Below are 21,055 nucleotides of genomic sequence, written 5' to 3'. Positions count from 1 at the left end.
TGGCACCTGATTGTTGTTTTAAGAAAGATTTGAAAAATTGTTAACATATCTTTTAAAAAGGAGACAAACCTGAATTCATTTAAATACATTTGCAAAAATCATGTTTTTACTTTGTCTTGATGGGATATTAAATGAACAGTGTTCTATTCATTTTTAAATCAAAGCTATGATGACAAAAAAATATAATTTGGGCTTTTTCATCCATCCACATTTAATTACATGGAAAACAAATCAAAGAAAGACTGTTTACTATATTGCAAACCACTATAACACCACCACAGATTGTGACATCAAGACACCAAACTTTAATAGTAATTTAAATATAATTTTATTATAATATTTCTGGTGACTGGGTGAAGCTGCCAGCCCTGATTTACAGAGTAGTTCTCTACAGACCAGATGGTTGATTTTCAGTCTTGAATCAAGTGAAAAAGGACAGTAATACTCTAGTAATACTCTCAAGGCATCCAGAATGTGGATAACAGGAGAAGTGTGGTGCGGGACGATCCTCACTGCTGTGTGTCCTATAAAACACAATACACACAAATATGTAACCCAAAGGAACACCGCAAGATATCACTTCCTTTTATGTGAGCAGGGGAGGTACAACTTACAATAAGTTGATTTTGTTTGATGTTTTAAACAATAAGCACTATTCTGATCCAAAGCAGCATTGAAACAGCACTTCGGATCCTCTGTGGACCTGTGGGAAGGTGAAGACAGCTTTATGTCTCAGCTGCTTCCTTTCAGATCACAGTGAGAAGCTTCATCAGGAGGACGTAACACACAGGTGGCTCACACTACCTCCCACCATACTGCCCCCATCCACACAGTAGGAGAAACTTACACAGCTCAAAAGACACAATGGTCATCAGTTGTCCATCTGTATACAGTAGCACTTGTGATTGATGTCTGACTAAGCCACAACCACTGCGGTGGGATTTTGACCAGCAGTGGTAAGAAAGATGTTTTTCTCTGCACAATAGAGGGTGTCATTTTTTGCTACACCATATAGAGCATATTCCTTTTATTGGTATCCATAGCATTTGTGTATATAATCAAATATGTCAATCAAATGTGACAATAACTACAGTGATAACCAATCATTTTTATTAGCTGAAAACACCTCTTACCTTGATTTTATTAGTTTAACAAGACATAAAGGCAGGTAATCAGATAGAAAGCTAAGTGTTCTGAGCAGAGCCCTAAAAAGGACTTTTTTTCCAACAATTCATATTACAACACATAAGGAAGTAGGTGTCCCTGCTGCAGTAAACTGTTCAATAGTAGATACTAATGAGTCTGAGCAGTTGTTGTTTAGTGAGTCTGTATTTTGTTTTGCATTTTACCATTTTTCCATCATCATGAATAATTCTGTTTTGTGTTGGTTGCACAAATTTGAGCCTTTCAGGACATGAAGTCCACTTTCCTAACAGGAACAGGAGAAGTTAGTTTTATACCTGGGTGCGTTTTGTGCAGGAATGAATGTGAGCAAATAGGAATTTGATGAAAGTCCCCACTTCTTCATCTTGCCATGTATTCGCATCTTGTGTGAAGTCTCTGTCTAATAAATGATGAAACTGATGAGAAAATTAGAGGATGTGAGCATACTTCACACTCATGATGGAAAGCTTCAACAGCAAAATAAGTTTTACAATCCATCAGTGATGCAGCTGTGAGGGAACAGAAAACACTTCTTTCATCATATCATTAAACTTTTCAACTCAGCTCTGTTCTCCAGCAGTGACAGCTCTGCCTCTGTGGACCAGCTGACAAATATCACTGAGCATTGTGTAAATGTCCTGCCATGTCTGAATAAAGCTGTAACCAACGTTTACTTAGAGAAGCCCTCTGTCTGAATGACAAAAACCATCATGAAGACAGAAATGTTAAATACTCCATGCCTGAAAGGGGCTTTATAATCCTTGGTTAGGAGTAACTGCCATCATGGTGGACCATGATGGCAACCTTTGGGTGCCATCAAACCTGGCAAAAATCTGGTTAAACTGATCTTAAAAGAGACATCCTGATAATTTTTGGTTTGTTTTTTTTCACTTGAGCATGAAAGTGTGATTATAGTGCTGGGTAATAAAGAGCTTCACCAGTGTTGTTAAGAACGTGTTTGTTTGCTCGTTAACGTGAGCTGATACTCTTGTTCCTCTAAGTAAACCAGTCAAATATCAGCAGTTCTCCATTAATGTTGACGGATTCTTTTCAAGGCTGAAGAGAGTCAGACATTTTAGAGATTGTTGTAATTTATGTCAGTTTGTAATGTTTGTCATATTTTGGTCAAATGAATGTATGATGTGTATTTCTGAGTAAAACAAACATTTGAGACTACATCCACAGTAAGTAGGCCACATGTAAAAACTCTGTTTACATGTGAAAATGACGTATTTGCATTTGTTTTTGAGATGTTTTTGACTGCATCTAATCTGATCTATTCATCAGATATCTTACCTTTATCTTTACCTTTACTTTCTTCCCTACTTTCACATTGTTCTGTTAACAACAGTAACAGTCTGTAAACCAAACTACAGCAACAACAGCTTGGTCTACTGCATTGTGTGTGTGTGTGTGTGTGTGTGTGTGTGTGTGTGTGTGTGTGTGTGTGTGTGTGTGTGTGAGTGTGTGTGTACCTGTGCACAGGCCGGTAGGTTCTCAGTAGCATCAGCGTCTCTGTTCCAGATCAGGTTTTCACACCGTAGCAGCAGCTCTTTATCATTGTCATCATGCACCGGCAGGTTCCCAGCATTCACTATGTCCATATCCATACCATCCTGAGAGAGTGACACTGTTAGCATCCACACACAGGCTGCCTACCTCTAATACAGTCATAAAGGATCGTTCTGGTTTATTACAATTTTAGTATTATTTTCAAAGCTCTTGTCATCATTCCTTTAAATCAAGTTCAAATTTCCCAAACTGTCTGTTGTAAACATCCATCACAGTTTAAAGATAATGCAATTAGGGATTATTAGCAATATTTCAGGTGTGTTCAATTTCAGTTTGACCTTCAAATAAATTAGTTCAGATCATCTGGATACACTAATGGTTTGTTTCTAGCCTGTCTGACCCCTGTTGGACCCAAAACATGCCAGCATGCCCCATAGCATAGCATAACAGAGACCACCAGATCTCCTCACTGTAGGGGTCAAGCATTCAGACCTGTACTGGTTTTTCTTTTTCTTTGTCACCGTCTGTATATATATAGTATAGTATATACATAGTGAACTTACACTCGCTACACAAACAGATATGAAATAATTACATGTAGTTTGGCATTTACATTTTATTTGATGTACACCCCGTCCTCTACACAAACATTCGCAGAATCAGAATTTGCTCGTTTAAATGGTAGCATGGATCTATTAGAAGAGGCATCCCTACATTTTCCGACCTACAGCCAACCATAATGTGTGATGTCATCTGTCAACCCAGGACCCCGAGCCGATCTGGCACCATGGATGTATTATAAGAGCTCTTATAATACTGGTACCTACACTGTATGTAACGAGTTGGGAGAGAGAGTGGGTTGGCTTTCACCACCAGATGGTGCTGCTGGTGCCTTAAAATAATGTCAAGCTTAGTGTAAACATACTTTAGCTGAAGTATGAAAAATAAACGCTGTCATTTCTAACTATGCTGTCCATAAAAAGGTGCACTTACAAATTATTTTTATAGTGTGTGATGAAATATATGAAAATGACAAGTGCTGAGATTAAATGAGGGATGTGAAATGTTAAGTTTAGTTTGATAACGCCATCTTCATCCCATTTATATGGCCACGGTACAAGATTTGATACAATTAAGTGCAAAGGCAAGTTAGGGTCACTCACTGCTGATGGACCAAGAATAGACCCGCGCATGCTCAGTGGTCAAAACCCCAAAAGACTACAACCAGACTACAACACGCCCATTTTCGGGTTATTAATGGTAGTCAGCGTGTGATTGGCTGAGCCGGCTCGTCCTCGCGGAGTGGGCGGAGCTCCGTGTGATCTGCCGTTAATCCGACAGTCAGGGAGAGAAAGAGGAGCGGTTAGGAATGACGGAGTTTGCTCTTTCAACTTTAGAAACACAGACTTTCTCTGGCGTATTTGTACCAACATGAGCTTTACAAGGATAATATAAAAGTTGTTTCAAATGAGAGGCAAACTGTAGGTGAGTTTGGGGGGAGACGCAGAGGTTGACGGGCTGCTGCTGCCCACTGTGGGCTAAAACATGGATGTCCGGGGAGCAACGGTGCGGCTCTGAGGAGGAATTAAGGCCGTTTCTGGGTTATTTCTGGCCGTTGAGTCTCTGACGGAGCTAAAGGGGATTTTAAAGGTGAGTTAAGTCTAAAAGGCGTTAGAAATTATCTACCTGTACACAAACACTTCTTTATCCGACTAATAGAAGTGTCTCTTTCTCAATTCCAGGTTTTAAACTCACTCCGAAAGTGAATCTGTGAACAGTTGTGACAAAACTATTAGCAAAGGTGAGTCTTTCTTGGCTTTGCTGTTTGTGTTTGAGCGTCATTTCCATGCTTATCCAAATCTGTTAAATCACAGTTACCCGCAACAGATAGCAAAAAATCATTGCAGCACGATAACATAACTGTTATGGAAGTAATGTTAAGTAAATAAAATACCAAAATCTGTAAGTAGCTTTCTGCCTGAATAAATCCCAGTGTTGTTGTTTTTGTTGTTGTTGTTGCCAGTATGATAATCCAGTCTGGCTGTCACTCACATCATTACTTATTATGATTTATAAACACACCCTGGCTGCCCCCCATCGCCCCTTCCCATCTGTTGCTCACTCCTGACCTTCTGCCACGCTCATGTATTATTCCTGTGTGTGTGTGTGTGTATGTGTGTGTGTGACCCCACAGAAAGACCTTTTTTGCCTTTCAAATGAAACACACAGATGTCCCTTTGCTTCAGCACAGCATCATTTCACTGTCACCTGCATTGTGTGTGTGCGTGTGTGTGTGTGTGTGTGGCTGCTGATGCCTTCACTTCTTCTTGTTCCCATGTGGATCTGCTGATCCCTCGCAAACCAATACAAACGACCTGCTGTCCCTCTCTCTCTCACACACACACACACACACAAACAGGGAATCTATAAATCCTCTCAGTCTCCCCATATAAAAGCGTGAAAGCAGCCTAATTCGTTTTATGGAACCCCTAAATTCAATCACCCGACTTTGACTTGATTAGTGTTGTAAAGGAACTGAATAGTGGCTTGTGTTTGGGCAGCATTGTGCCCACCTGTCATTGTCCGTGCTGTTAGTTCTCCATGTTAATGTGACTTTCAGTTGCCATGCTGCTCTGGCAGAGGAGACAGAATGAAGGATAGCATCTCTCACTGTCTCTTTTTCCATTTTTAGAACTTATGCCCACTCTTATTGTTATGCCGTGTGCTTCCGTTCAGCCCCCACCACCACAACATCAAGGTCTCTGTCTCCCCGGAGCTCTCACATGACAACTGTCTGTCAGTGTACAAGAACAAACGCACCCTGAGTACATGGCTGTGTCACCCTGGAGACGGTGACAAGCTGCTGCTTATGTAACGTGTCTTCTGGCTACTTCAAGTCCAGTCATCTTCAGGATCAGGGAGTAGAAACAGCAGCGTATGACATCTTTTGTTAACCTCGCTAGGATGTTGATTCTTGTTTGACTCACTGCTCAGATATAGGAAGAAATGCACTTATCAGAGGGTGTAAAAATCCGCCCTAAAACAAATGTTGACACTGATATGTAGCATGGTTTGGGTTCGCTCTGTTGTTTGAAGCTGTGTCTTACTAATTCCAATAAAAATTGACCACAATTGATGATATCCAGGTTTTTATATCACATCTGCAGTGGGGTTAGATAGAAGAAAATGTCAGGTTTTAGATGTAGGCACATAATTTCATACTGAAAATCATCATACAAGGAGGTGTCCATGCTTTTTGTTAACTTGGAAAAATACAGTATGATATCACCGCTCAAACCCAGAGTGGAAAAGTAAATCTTCAGGCATATTATCTGGCAGTGGTCAAAGTATTCTGGGACATGTAGTCTCCTTTACATAGAGTCCAACACAGATACCATTGTACAAGTGTAACACACATATTCTCAACTCATAGTCACACCTGTTGACTTATAATGTCCTTGTGTTTATCCTCTGTCTCTATTTCTAACTCAGATTACACATTACATTGATAAGTGTGTGTGATCTATATTCCAGGTTGATGATTACTAGTGGAAATGGATGTTCATACTTTCACTGCACAGTCACTGGAAAGAATTTCACTGGTTTCTATATGTACACACATTGATTTGACCCTCGCTGACATAATGCACTCCCTTACCTTAACCATCACAATTAAATGCCTTACCCTGTCCCTAACCCTAAACTGAATCTTTAAATCAATTCTTAACCTTCAGTCACTTAAAAGGCAGCCACATAGTGAGAAATGGCCAAAATGTCCTCACTTCCCAAAAATGTCGTCACTCCCACAGTTCAATTAATAGATTCACCAGTACACACACAAATGCACTTACACACTGTGAGCTACTTGGCTGATATGTCATCTTATTCTGTCCAACTGGCTCTTTAGACTTGAAAGTTTGACAGTCTGTTGTTTTCCAGATGTTGAGGCTATGGAGGCGAGACGTTCCGCTCTCAGAGAGGCTTGGGGAGGACTCTCCTCTGGCTGCGGCACCAGGGCCCCCACCCACGGCAGCTCTGACAGGCCCTAATATCTCCTGGCTCCCGGAAGCCCCGCTGCTGAGCCCAGACCAGCCCATCTTCCTCATGACTCCCACTGCGCAGGCTGTGTCTGGCTTCTTTGTATGGACCGCACTCATCCTCACCTGTCACCAGGTAACGCCTTTCAAACAGTGCTTAACTATGCTCATCTCACTGCACAGTGTGGATTTCTGTTTGCTTAGCTGTCTGCCTTACAGTAATAATCTGGCAAATATTTAGATAGTAAAAGTATTAAAACCACTAGCCAGCATGTTGTGTCTCCAGAAGTGTGGTGCTCACATTTCCCCATTTTTCAGCACGTCTAACTGAAAATTCACAGAACATTAAAACATCTACATTTTTTTTATTTATTGTGTCTTAATTGTACTTAAACTGGGCAATTGTGCAGACTGGCTTTCCAGAAGCAGTTGCACATATTAAACTGGATTTTTGACAGGCAGGTGTGTGTGTTGTTTTATGCACAGGTGATGTGATCCTGCAAACACACACATCTGCTCAGGCCCAGCTAAGGGCAGGGGTTGCTTGGCAACATCCCTCAGCGGGTGTTTGTGATATGGAGCATGAACACACACACCTACAGGACACACACGCAAAGGTGAAATTTGATCTAGGTGGATGAAAAGCCTGTGTGACATCTGAATGAAAAAAGAAATACAGTGGAGTTATAGTTTTTCCTCTCATACATTCTTGAGAAATGATGTCAGGTAACGTTTTGATTTAGGACACTGACACAGAGACCGTTTTTGTTTTCACATATGAAGAAAACAAAGTTGAAAGTGTTTTCTGATATCTACAGTGAGGTCCAAAAGTCTGAGACCACATTGAAAATCTCTAATATCTTCATGTAAATCTGGAAATAATCCGAAAGATTGAGGATTCAGAAACATTTGAAAACAAAAGAAGTTATGACATGTAAACTGAAGAAGAAATATTTAAGATTCTACACTATTTCTAGGTCAGCAATCAAATGTAAGCACATTTGTGGCAACTTAACTCCTTGGTAAAAAAGGTCAGATTTCCTTGCGTTGTATCTCTTCCACTGAAGCATGCATTCAGATGGCACTCATCAGAGGCTCATTCAAGTACTCAGCTTGCAGCCAGTGTTCACCTGTTATAAATATGGCTGTGCCTCAAGTTTCCAGCAGATAAGTAGCATTGTGGGAAACATGGCATCAGAACTAAGTGAAAGTGTCAGAAGTCACATCGTTATTCTAAGCAAAGAGAGGCTTTCTCGGCATCAAATCATGGCTAGACTAAATGTTTCTAAGGGGGACAGTGCATGGAACTCTAAAACGCTTTTCAGAAGCACGATCAGGCAGACCAAAAGTGACCTCACCATCAGAAGACCAATACATCAAGCTGAGCTCCCTGAGAGATAGAAAAGCAACTTCATCACAGATACAGAATTTGCTGAATAAAGAACGCAAGAGTCCAATCAACTAAAGTACTGTCAAAAGAAGGCTGTTTTGGAGTGGTCTCAGTGGACAGTAGCAGTTTCTAAACCACTTCTCAGGAGGAGACACAAGGCCAAACACCTGGGTGGGCTAAGAAATACCAGCATTTCACAGTGGATGACTGGAAAAAGTCTGATGATGAACCCAAGTTTCTGTTTTATGGCAGTAACAGAAGGGTGTATGTAAGGAGACAAACAAAGTACCACTCCATTCTTCAGAGACATGCTGTACCCTCTAGTTTGCATCTTTGTGAAGAAAGATTCACACCATAACACACAGTTAAATGTTGATTAAATGTGCATTTCCATGTTATCTGTCTTTGTCCCAGATCTACATGCACCTACGTTTCTACAGTTCACCTAGGGAGCAGCGTCACATCGTACGGATCCTCTTCATCGTTCCTATCTATGCCTTCGACTCTTGGCTCAGCCTCCTCTTCTTCACCAACGACCAGTACTATGTCTACTTTGACACCGTCAGGGACTGCTACGAAGGTAAGGACATGTTTTGTCTGTCTTTGTCCTTCTCTTTCTCTAATAGATATAGATCGATAATCGTCTCGCCTAATGCTCGCTTGTTGGATTGCTGTTTTGGGGTTCAGTATGGTAAATGTATATGTATGGTATATATTTATGGTAAAGAGGATCCACATAGCTCTCATGATACACTGTTGTCTTCAATAAACACACACAATTACTGGCATTTGTTTTGATACCATTGATGGCTAGAAGTTGTGCTGATTAAAATCCTTTCCACCTCATTGACAACTTTTCCAGTTGAGTTGTTGAACCACATTGTGATCAGTTCAGATTGGAGATGAATGAACAGTCTGTCCATCCTTTCTTAACGGATTATTCAACCCACGATGAAGGTTAATTTAGCAAAGTGCCCCATTCACATCAGAGTTGAAGAGAGTTTTCTAAATGCATTGATTCACAAATGTTTGGATGGGAGCTACAAAGTGTTTAATGTAGTTTATATCAGCTGAGGCCTTTTTTGTAATCTACAAATCTCCATGCATATACACATCCCAGAATATTTCATTTTGATATTGGTTTGAGTTGAATGAGTGCGAGTGGCATCTATAGGAAGATATAAGCATGTGTCAATGGTCGACTGCTCGCTGCAGCTTCATTTATTCTTTAGAATGGAGTTTGTTTACTTGTGCCACGTCAGAAAAGTTGAAGGAGATGATGAGCTGGCGGCTTTGCTGAGTGGATGGATGACGCAGACACGATGAATGCTGCCTGATGCTTTGAATATCCGTCTATTCTTACATTCTTGAATCGGCAGAAGGTGGTGAAAGGCGGCCGACTGCCTCCTCTCTTTCTCCTCTATGTCTCAACAGTCAGTCGTGACGCTCAGGATAGAAATAGTTCACACACAGGGACACTCAGCTGGGTCGTCGCTTCCTGTGTCGAGTAATCAATGATGTCACGTGTATTTGAATGCAGATCGGAGGCGCTCTATGTATGGTTCTGCTTTTGACAGGAAGTGTTATCTATATTGTTGTAGTCATCGCTCTAACAGACAGATGATTCTCCTCTTTCTTTTCTTCCTCCTTCTCTTTCTTTTTCAAACCCTCAGCTCATTTTCATCCAAGTCTCTCCTCCTCTTCCTCTTCTTCTTGTTATCTACTCTTATTCTCTGCCTTCACTCCTCCACATGTTTGCATACACTCCCCAAGTGACTGCTGAGCCCTGCCCAGCTCCTTTCCTGAGTAAGGATGACCGACCTGTTGCATGGCAACTGCGCTCACAAATCTTCCTCATCAGCCGGACTGGCTGCGTCAGATAATGAGTTTCTCTCAGCCAAACTTGCTGCAAAGTTCCCCTTTTCATTGTATGTAGGCCTACTGTATTGCCGTGGCAACCGACAGTGCTGATGGGGGTCCTTTGGGAGATGTGAAAGAGCAAAATGGTAAACAGCTGAGACACGCAGAGCTACTTGAAGCAGATCAACCAGTATTCGTCACAGTGTCTACAGCAGCTTTTGTTAAACCAGACAGTGAACAGGCATGTATGGCATGAGCTCTTATTATCTAAGCGTCATCTGACGTCAGGCAGGAGGCCACGAAGAAGACAGTGACGAAGTTTGAGTGTGTGTGTGGGTGGAGTAGAAGTAAAGGCAGTGGGGAAAAAAGGAGAATTTAATAACTCTGCTACAAAGAGCTGATGTAAGAATCACTGCCAGCAGTACAACTGAGATCTGCTTTGAGAAGTATGTTGTGATGCAACACTGCAACGCACACACAATGACACACACACACAATAACACACAATCAACATACATCACATTATCAGACTTTCACAGTTAGCTGATACACACCCATCACCCTCACCTCGTTTTACCTCATGCACAGTCACACAAACACTTCTTCACTGTGTGTGTGTGTGTGTGTGCGTGCGCGCGCGTGCATGAACACACACACACACAAACTCACACACACAGGGACAGGAAACTCCTCAGGGGTTAACAGGATTAGCCTGGTTGTGTTTTTTTTTTCTTGGTCGTCTTTGCCCTCTCACTGAAGCAGCACAGAGGAGAGATAATCCACCAGTCACAAGAGACAGTCAGGTGAATATCAGTCACACAGGCAAAGGTGTGTGTGTGTGTGTGTGTGTGTGTGTGTGTGTGTGTGTGTGTGTGTGTGTGTGTGTGTGTGTGTGTGTGTGTGTGTGTGTGAGGGGTTTATTCTTTTCTTGTGAGAACCGTTTTGATATTTTCTGCTCTGAAAGTGAAAATATTTTTGTGCAGAGGGGGATTTTTATTATAAAGTCTCAGATTATGGTAAAGAGTTAGAGGAGGGTCTTCAGAGGGGTGTGTGTGTGTGTGTGTGTGTGTGTGTGTGTTTGTGTACATGATCCTCGAGGTTCACTTAAAACATTTCGGCATGAATTCAGTCAACTGTGCTCTGTGTTCTGTTTCATTATTTCCAACTTGAGGGGAACTGTGTCTGTTTGCATTTGATGCATCAGAGACAACACTTGATGTCTCCTGTAGGCTCTACATCTCACTCATAGTTTCAGTAAATACAAGCAAACACATGCTGGGATTAGTGTAACTGGGAGGACATTGCTCTGACTGTTTCAACTCTGACTAACCTCTAAACACTAACCTACACTGTGGAGATGGGATTCAGATATCATTTTATTGAATCTGAATCCAGTCTGAATCCTTCAAGTAACAAATTTTAACTTAATATTAAAGATTGATGTTAAAAAAAGCTAAATGAATGTTTTGTACAGTGCTCTTTGCTAATAAAACAAGTGGAATCATATTAGTTTAGTTTAGTTTTAAATAATATATTAATAATGAAAGATTGATTTGGTTTGGCTGCTCAATTCTAGTCCTAATCCTAATCCCAGCAGTGAGAAATGGAAAAATATGTTGTTGTTTTTTTACCCTCACAAGAACATTTTGGCATCATAGAAATAAAAATCACAAACTCAGAGATATATGGCTGTCAACCTTTTACCTGTGTTAGGTTGTTTCCATTCAGTGACTGTTCAGTTATTATTATGTCTGAATCTATAATGTCAGATCTGGCGTCAGTGATCAGGTCTGGACAGTCATGGTGGTCAGAAATATAAATCACATGCTTCTTTCTTTCTTTCTTTCTCAGTCACCTCTCCCAGACAAAAATAAGATGTGTCTTAATGTTTTCAAATGACTGTGTTTTCCTGTGAGTTCATGAATATTTTTGAGAGTATGCTGCCATATAACAGAGTCAGTGGTGGATAAACCAATACTGGTTGGCTGCCACAGGCCTCAAAATAACATAACTTGCTGCATTTTATGGTGGATGACAAACTTCATTTATTGACTTCAGATGAACACAGTGTCTGTGTCATCAGGGATACAATTAGACAGGTGAACAATGTTTAGTTCATATTTTGGCCGGCAAAAAACATTTTATGGAATTTTCTGGATTAGTTGACCAACTTTTTGTAGGTGAGAAAAGTAGTTAATTTTGGACATTGGTCATCCAGGTGTGACTGGTGATCATTTCTGTGAGTCCAGTGATTACGTGTGAACTATTTTTAGACTTTGAAATCATAACTCAGTAGAGTTTCTGAAACTGTTTGAGGTGTGACCTTTACTGTGAAATATTTTAGAAATTACGTGTCTTATTGTGCCGCTGGAACAATAGAAATCTTATGTCTTCATTAAGCGTGGACAGCTGCTGTTTTTGAACTACAACATATAAATAACACATTATGATTGTGCAGTGTTTCCTAGCAGCTGCTTTCTGTGTGACAGGAAGAGATGTGTTTTGTGTTCTGTGTGTGGGTCTGAGGCTGATTCATGCTGTTGTATTTCTCAGTGTGTGGTATTACATTGCTAATCTCTGTAGACCGTTATCTGCATATCAATGCAGGATCTGTGGGCGATGGGGCAAGATTTTGGTACCAGAAGCCTTCTGGTTTCCATTTGTGGTCTGAGTAGTATTGACCAATCAGGTTTGAGCAGGCTTTGGTTGCATGCAGGTAAACAGTCCGTGTAGAGAGCAGAAGAGGTGGAACACATTGACTGAAAAGCAATCATCAGCTATCATCTGACAACAATTTAGCTTTTTTTTTTTTTTTAATTGATCTGTATTTATATGCATGTATCTGTTCATAGAGAGAATTAGCTGAAATGTCATCTGGACCCTCTCAAGTTGCTAATTGGACTCTAAACAACCCCCGGTGCACAGACAAGGAAGTCTTGGCCTGGATATCCGTTATCCGGATATCCACTGGCTAATTCTGAAACCCTGAAATATTGACCGTTGCCCCCAGAGGCTAAATCATCGTCAGACAGATAGCTGATGGATATTGTCACCGTTCAAACTATTTTCTCAGTTATCTCTTGTTGCCATTTGAAGCTGCTATTCTGAAAAGTTGGCAAGTGCAATGCTAATGGTTTTTAAATATAAAAATGCTGTTAATCTGTAACAATGTTGGCACGTAAAATATAAATCTGTTTACAGTAATACTTTCCATGATGATTTAAAACTCATAAGTGGAAGACTGATGAATACTGTAGGCTGAAGTCTAACCATTACATCATGGATGAAAGGTGTTTCAGTATTTGTTCAGAGAAACAAACTCCCCCCATATCAAAGACTTTTATCGAAAATTCAGAAGAAGAATAAAGCACCACAGTCAAGATCATTGTTGTCCTTCTTTAACATTCATCATTTTTAAAGTTTTATTCAACTTTTTGTCAAAACCAAGAAACAGAGAAAACAGGAAAAAAACAAGGAAATAACGTCTGATAACACATAAAAACAACCTCTCTCTCTGTTTTTCACCAGCGTTTGTAATTTACAACTTCCTGAGTCTGTGCTATGAATACCTGGGAGGAGAGAGCGCCATCATGGCAGAGATCCGAGGGAAACCCATCGAGTGAGTCTCAGATTTCTCCTGTTTAGCTGCAACACTGTTAATCCCCCACAGATGAAACTCATTATTTTCATTACGTCAGTAAGTGTAAACTCAGTGTTTTGTCCCTTCAGGTCCAGCTGTATGTACGGTACCTGCTGTCTGCGAGGGAAGGCCTACTCCATCGGCTTCCTGCGCTTCTGTAAGCAGGCCACTCTCCAGTTCTGTGTGGTCAAACCGCTCATGGCCATCATCACCGTTATCCTGCAGGCCTACGGAAAATACAAAGATGGAGACTTCAAGTAAGTGGTTAGAGGTCTGCCAACTAGCCTGAGTTGACAATAAGTGCAATTACAACAGAGGAATAGTTGCGCATTTAGCCGTTTTAAAAACCCACAGTCACCAGAATCTGGCAACCAAGATGACATAAACTTGTGGATTACACCTTTAATTTTTTAGATCAATTTAATATCCTTAAACTGATCATCACCTCCTCCCTTAATCGTTTCAGTTTGGGATTTTAATCTCTAATGGGAAATTTTAGCTTTTAGCATGAGCTACAACAATAGATAATCAGAACAAAACTAAAATAACCCACAAATCACCACCACTAACATCATGCTGTTGTCTTCTTCTCTCTCACCACAGTGTTGCCAGCGGTTACCTGTACGTCACCATCATCTACAACATCTCCGTCAGTTTGTCTCTGTATGCCCTGTTCCTCTTTTACTTCGCCACGCGGGAGCTGCTCAGCCCTTACAGCCCCATGCTCAAGTTCTTCATGGTCAAGTCGGTCATCTTCCTCTCCTTCTGGCAGGGTACACCGACTCCTATTAATAACACAAACATACACGTGTTTCAACAAGTGTTTTACCTTCATTAAATCCCGTCTTCTTATCCGTGGTCAGGCATGCTGCTGGCCATTCTGGAGAAGTGCGGGGCCATCCCTCAGATTAACTCGGTGGAGGTGTCTGTCGGCGAGGGGACGGTCGCCGCCGGTTACCAGAACTTCATCATTTGCATCGAGATGTTTTTCGCAGCGCTGGCTCTGCGTCACGCTTTCACGTACAAAGTCTACATGGACAAAAGTCTTGATTCACAAGGTGAGATGACGACGGAGTTTGCTGCGTGTTACAAAAAAAGGGAAAAATCTCGGTCAGAAACGTTCTAAAATATCCTTTCACATCCTGTTTTTTCTCCATTTTATTTATATCTGTTCCCATCTGTTCCCATCTGTTCCAACACATATTTTCCCTTTCCTTTCTCTTATTTTTAAACCAAATTTCACCCACTCCTTTGTTTACTTTCTCTCCTTTTTTTATCGTTTTCTTTTTCCTTTCTTTGCGCCCTTCTTGGCCATCCCTCACATTTTTGTTTCAACACCATATGGGGTCATGTTCTCCTGTCCTGTTTCTACACATCCGTCTTCATTTTTCTCTTTTTTTTTTCTGTGCTGCGTTACAAAGGACCTGTTCCTACATACGGACAGTTTGGTAGGTTAAAAGCTGTTTACCCCACAGTCCCCTCCTCGTTTTCTTCTTCTATGCTGCTGTTGTTTTTAGCTTAGACATGTTGTCCTCACATGTATTAAGTCGCTCCCTGTTTTTGTTCTTTTTTTATCCTCGCTTGGTTTTGGGTGTGTTGTTTACCTGTAACCTCTTGCTCCAATGACACCATTTCCTTTTCTAACTTATTCCTACACTCATTCACTTTTTCTTACGGTTCCTTCCTGTCTCGCGTCCCTTTATATCACGATGAAGCCCTTTTTTCCCTTTCTGTCCTCTCTCTAAATCACATCCAGTGTACAATTCCTCCTTTCCCCTCATTTCTTTTTCACCCCTTCCCTCCTTTTGTCTCGCTGTTCAACACCCTTTAAATCACTGATGCCCCATTCCTCCCTCTTCTCTATTTTTAGTCCCTTCTTTTCCTCTCCCAGCCTTTTCCTCTTCCACTAAATCACCCCTCATCTCCTCTTCCTCTATTCTCTCCCTCCTCCTTCTTTCCCCTTTTCTTTCACACATCCCTTCTTCACCTTTTCTTCCCATCGCTGTTTTATTTTCTTCCCCATGTCTACACTCTTTATAGTCCCCTCCCTACTCTCCCTTTCCTCTTTCTTTAAACCCCAGTTTCACTCTCTCTTTCACCTCCTCCCCTCTAACTCCTTTCTCTCGTCTCGTCCGCCTCTCGCAGGCCGCTGCGCCCCCATGAAGAGCATCTCCAGCAGCCTGAAGGAGACCATGAACCCGGGCGACATGGTCCAGGACGCCATCCACAACTTCTCCCCAGCCTACCAGCAGTACACCCAGCAGTCCATGCTGGAGCAGGGGGCGCCTCCGCCCGTCTGCCGCACCCTCAGTGTCGTCAGCGCCCGCGGCGACACCGAGAAGACCCTCCTGCTCAGCTCCGACGACGAATTCTAGAGCAGGAAATGTCAAGAAACGGGCACTGGTCTTACAGCTGAATGGGATTCAGACTGATGTTTTAATGGCGGATGGAAACGTACTTAATCGTCCCGTGCAGCCGGTCTTCTTCAATGTGTGAATGATCAGAGAGTTGTGTGTTGTGTTTTTCCTGTTTTTGAGACTGATCATGATTATGAGGACCTTCCTGCATAAACATTTCTGCACCCACATTTCCCAAGAGTCTCAATCTAAGATAATTTGGTGATAAATCCAGCCAGAAAACGAAGAGGGTTGTGTCATTTCCTGGAAAGTCTGTGAGTCACACCTGCACATACTGAATCATACTTGACTTTTGAAACGCACATTTTTCTGGCTCGGATAGAAGCTTCATTTTGGTTAAAGTTCGGTCTTGTTTCCTTTGCCCAAATGTATTTCTCAGTGGCAACGTAGTAATCCTAATGGATGTTACTTTTAGTTTGCGTTTTGAAGGCCCTGTTGTTCTCACATGGTCATTTGCTGTGTTTATCAAGGTTTCCTCAGTCATGAAAATACTTAAAAAGATGAATTAGATTTTTTTTTTTTTCCCCCATGACTGGAAATGGAAAATATCATTAAAGTTTCATAAAAGTTTTGAACTTTTAATTTTGTGAATATTTAGGTCTTCATTTGCAATCATTTGAAAAATGTAGCAAATAAGTTGCGCTTCAAACAATGTTTTCACTGTCATGGCAGTGTTGTCATACAGTCCTAAAAAAAGTGGTACGAAGTAATAGAAAATAGATTAATTGTAAATACAGTGGGGGGGGGACCCTGGTTTATTGCTGCATTTTAAGGGACACATTCACAGCAGAGTGGAGATGCATTTAAAGGGAAACCAAGTGAAAAAAACACGAGTTCATGTCGGTTGTACGGATCAATGTGTTATTGATATTAGATGGAACAGATGAGAGCGAGAGCAGATTATAGATTATACAGTACATCTGCTCCAGCAAGAGTGAAGGGCAGCCGCAGCAGAGCCGGGCAGGATTACGCTGCTGTAATTGGGGCGTTATTTGAACGGGCAGGATTAAAGCTTGTGCTGATTCACTGCAGTAGACCTCTGCACGCCACAATGTAGGTTAACTGGATTGAGGGAAAATCAGTAGAAGAATATAGGTTAAAGCTAACTATAGGTGCCTGTTCTCAAAAGAGGAGCTCTGTCATAAGAAACAAGCCTTCCCTTTGTTAATGTACTGTAGCAGTTAAAGGTTTGGACACAGTTTCTCATTCACTTGAATGAGAAAGTGTGAGAAACTTTTACTGGTGCTGTACATGCATCGTACAAGATGTTAAAGGCAGACAGTTTTGACATTTGGAGTTGAACTGAATTTAAATTTTCACTTATCTGTGTAAGGATGTAGAAACTAGCTATTGTGCATAATTTTCAATTTTTCAAAAGAGGATAAAATCCCCTATAAGAATCCTAGTGGTTTCCCTTTTTCAACAAGCGCACACAGGCGTTTGTCATGTACAATTATCTGACCCTTTACAACATTTAACATTTGAGAGCACCTGTCATGGTACGTGTGTTTAACACCGAACACACGAGATATATTCTGATTTCTTTGCAAACATAAATTTTAATTTCAGTTCAACTTTAAATTTGTTTGAATAGTTTAATTTCAAGGTAATGCCTTTTCAAAAATCCATCCATCTCAATATCTGACTGCCTTGTTTGGCTCCAATTATCTGGGAATTACTAAAAATCCATCCGATCAGGCCAGTTTTCTGCTTTTGCTCTCACACACCCACTGTAATGACTTCTTTATCGGCCAGTCAGGTTTCAGTATTGCAAGTTTTTTTTCTTGCGAGGACCCAAGTCGTCAGTTTAACTCCATTTTTGCACATTATACAGACCTTATCCTGAGTTATGGTGTATTTTAAAGCTAAGAAAATAAACTCTATCAGCACAATAATATGAGAATAATATAATCTGTCCACTTCATTTTCATCTTTTTACAATATGTTAGACAGATAATATTCTTTCATGTAATCCATAAACTTCTCTTTGACTTGGATGCTTTTCTGCTCTTCCAGTCAAGTCTTTTTTTTTTTTTCTTGTTTGATTTCATTTCACCGCAGTCAGAGCTGTTTTTACACATAATTGGAGTTTGTGAGTCATCTGAATGAGTCATGCTGAGTCTGCTGACGTGTTTACTGTAACTACTTTCACTGCTGTGCTGTAGCTCTGCATGAACACCAGAGGGACGTGCGGAGAAGAAGACAGGAACACGTTCGCACTGTTATCTACAAGCTGGCAGGCAGTTATCACACACTTTAAGCTTGATGCACAGGGAAAAAACGCTTTGTCTGAGCGGTACTTTCACTGTCACTTTCTTTTCTTCTCATCACTTTGTTGTGTCTGTGTTTTGTTCTTTTTTTTTAAAGTTCTGCTTCTGCCTGATATAGTATTAGTTTTAAACAGGAGAGAAGCCACGTCAGTGCACAAGAGCACTGGCCTATTTTTAGACATCGCTTAGTGTTGTCTGGATAATTGGGTTGCTACATTTTGACATGGATACAAACTGGATTGTATTTATCATGACTGAGCTACAGAAGAGCCTGTATTACTTTATACCCTGTATTGTGCATTTATTAGTGTGCTTCTTTAAATTTGAACATTTTTTGTGCTTGCAAAAAAAAAAAGTAATTTTCCTTTATATTTTCTTATCAGGGTGGAAACTGACAGGTTTTTTTTTTTGTTTCATTGAAGCTCCTAAAGGCAGGTTTTCTTGCCTGATGTTGCCTGATATTGTAATAACAGTAATTTACTATTTAAAAGTAGCCAGTATGTCCATGTTACAGCACTTTGAATGCCATAATTCACTTTTAAGCCGCACTCTTCTGCCTCTTTCTCTACTTCAGCATCGTTTGTGACATGTTACATGATCTTATGAGACGTATACGAATATCGCTGAGAAAAGGCTGTAGACTAACATTGTAAATAAAGTTTTAAGTGCTGTCTACAGGGGGAATAGTAGTGATGTATGTTGAAATAATTATATATGCTGTAAACAATGAGCACAGGAAAAAAAAACATAGTTTTGTACTTTTAATTCATAACTGTCTTTTTTTTTTATTATTTCAATGATTGTTCTGGTTTCTAGTCTTGTATATTTTGAAGCTGCTCATGATGCTACTGTTTCATGTCAAATGTATAAATATCTGGAGAAATAATAAAAGATATTTAGTCAGGTATGTAAGTTTACGCCTTGTGTTGTGTAATATATACAGTATATTGTGTCATGAGGAGTAGCAGCCAGCATGAACCGAAGAATATGTCTTTAATTAACTTGTGTGCAGGCACAGATAAACAGAACAAACAGAGCAGAGGATCACACAAGACCAAACTGAAAACCAGAACTAAAATACAAACTAACCTGATGAAGGGAAGAGGTGCAGGTGGAACAGGAGAACAGGAAAGGAGCTGATTGGCTGGGGAAGACACAGGAAGCGGGGCAGGGCTAACGAGGCTGATACAGAGCAGGTGTGGAGGGAAAAGCAGAACAAATAGAAAACCCACAACTCACATGAACATAACTTAAATATACAAGTTAGCAAAAACAACAATCACACCTCAGCATAACATTTCCAACCTCAGGCTCTTTAAAGAACTTAAATTGCTGTTGACATTAACATGAAACAATAAGTTTGCGTCATGTAGAGTGACTTCATATAAGCCTGCACGAAACAAGACAATCTGTCAGACTGTCGTCCCACTGTTACTTAGTTTCCCTACTTTGTATCCACAAGTTTTCCTCTCCACAAGCTACATTAAAGTGACACTCTCATCGATTTTTATACATAAACATTTCTCATTTAAAATGTTTAACAGGAATCATGTGTTACAAACTGCAGACGAGGAGTTTGATAGATATTGGTAGGGAAAGTTTAATGAAAGATGCTTTTTATTTATTTATTTAATTTAGTGATTAACAATGAAAGATGCTTTTGAGTTGCATCATGTTCTTTTATTTCCTTAAAGCTACAGTGAGGAAACAGTTCAATGTATCCTGTTGTATCTGTTGTTGCAGCGCCTGTATTCCATTTTATCGAGTGTACTATTTTAATTTTGTATTTAGATTCAATACTATTTTATTTATAAACTGTTCAGGTCAGTGGTATTTGTAGGGCTTGGATTTCAAAATGAATTATCTAAAAATTAAGACTACATTCTCCATAATCCCCTTGCTTACAGTGACAGTGGATTATGTTAAAGCCGCCCTGTGGAATTTTCCTGTAAACAAAGTTTGTTTACATTCAGCGTTACTCACCAAAATGTACTGTGTATATATTATTAAACCTTTGGCAGGTACGTGTATCTCGTTGCCCGTGTGCTTGTGCGTAAACATGTGCGTCTTCGTGTTCATACTTTCATAGCAAAAACCTCACAAGTCGAAGTACTTTTCATTATTTTCTTCATCTGTCACTGTGAAAGACTGTAAACACTGGAGACACAGTGCTGTATTTTGAGCCACAAATATGTTAATTCTATAAAGCTATCCAATAGTTCTGCTAAATGAGATGAGCTGGTAAACATTCTATATTTATATAGAGACCATTCATCTTTTTCCTGGTGTATTGATGGTGAACTGCTGTCAAACTCAATAGCAGATATGAAGTTTTGAATTGGATCTAACACATTTTTTACACATTTATGTCCTCCATGAACTGTACAAGGCAAAAACAATGAAAAGTAAAACCCAGGCCTGAATCAGCAAGCTGCTCTGAATTAGTCGAATAATTTGAGAAATAATGCTTCTCTCATCATTTATTTTTAACACAAACTCACTTATCAGTCACTCTGTTATCTTTGGTAAGCTCACTGATTACACTTTAACCAGAGTGATGATAACTTGTCCATCACATCCTGTAGATGTACTTCCTTCATGTACCACGTGTGCATCTACTGTCTCAATCCATCCGACAACCACAAACACACCATTTTATGTACAATATGTACAACATTTATTATAATTAATATATAAAATAGACAATGTACTTAAATTTTCACAATAGAAAAAATACAAGTAATAAATACAAAGACCATTTTTTG

General features: G+C 40.2%; 1 protein-coding gene and 1 long non-coding RNA gene across 3 annotated transcripts; one reads left to right on the top strand and one right to left on the bottom strand.

Annotated features, from left to right (window-relative positions):
• Positions 1–355: 355 nt before the first annotated feature.
• Positions 356–3,883, bottom strand: LOC122971061. Of its 2 annotated transcripts, none has more exons than XR_006399399.1 (3): positions 3,602–3,883; positions 2,640–2,780; positions 356–524 (listed from the first exon to the last, which is right to left on the bottom strand). It is a non-coding gene; the product is annotated as an uncharacterized LOC122971061 (long non-coding RNA). The 2 variants fall into 2 exon arrangements; XR_006399398.1 differs by lacking the exon at positions 356–524 and adding an exon at positions 2,477–2,502.
• A 133-nt stretch (positions 3,884–4,016) lies between these two features.
• On the top strand, positions 4,017–19,207 carry tmem184ba (transmembrane protein 184ba). Its single transcript, XM_044337504.1, has 9 exons — positions 4,017–4,326; positions 4,419–4,477; positions 6,616–6,849; positions 8,518–8,683; positions 13,492–13,582; positions 13,693–13,860; positions 14,207–14,376; positions 14,467–14,661; positions 15,749–19,207. Exons 3-9 carry the CDS (start codon positions 6,616–6,618, stop codon positions 15,976–15,978), a joined length of 1,254 nt encoding a protein of 417 aa, XP_044193439.1. The 5' UTR covers positions 4,017–4,326; positions 4,419–4,477; the 3' UTR covers positions 15,979–19,207.
• Positions 19,208–21,055: the final 1,848 nt, after the last annotated feature.

The sequence above is a fragment of the Thunnus albacares genome, chromosome 20, assembly GCF_914725855.1.
Source record: "Thunnus albacares chromosome 20, fThuAlb1.1, whole genome shotgun sequence".
NCBI classification, from domain to species: Eukaryota; Metazoa; Chordata; class Actinopteri; order Scombriformes; family Scombridae; genus Thunnus; species Thunnus albacares.
This window is presented reverse-complemented; position numbering and strand designations above follow the sequence as displayed.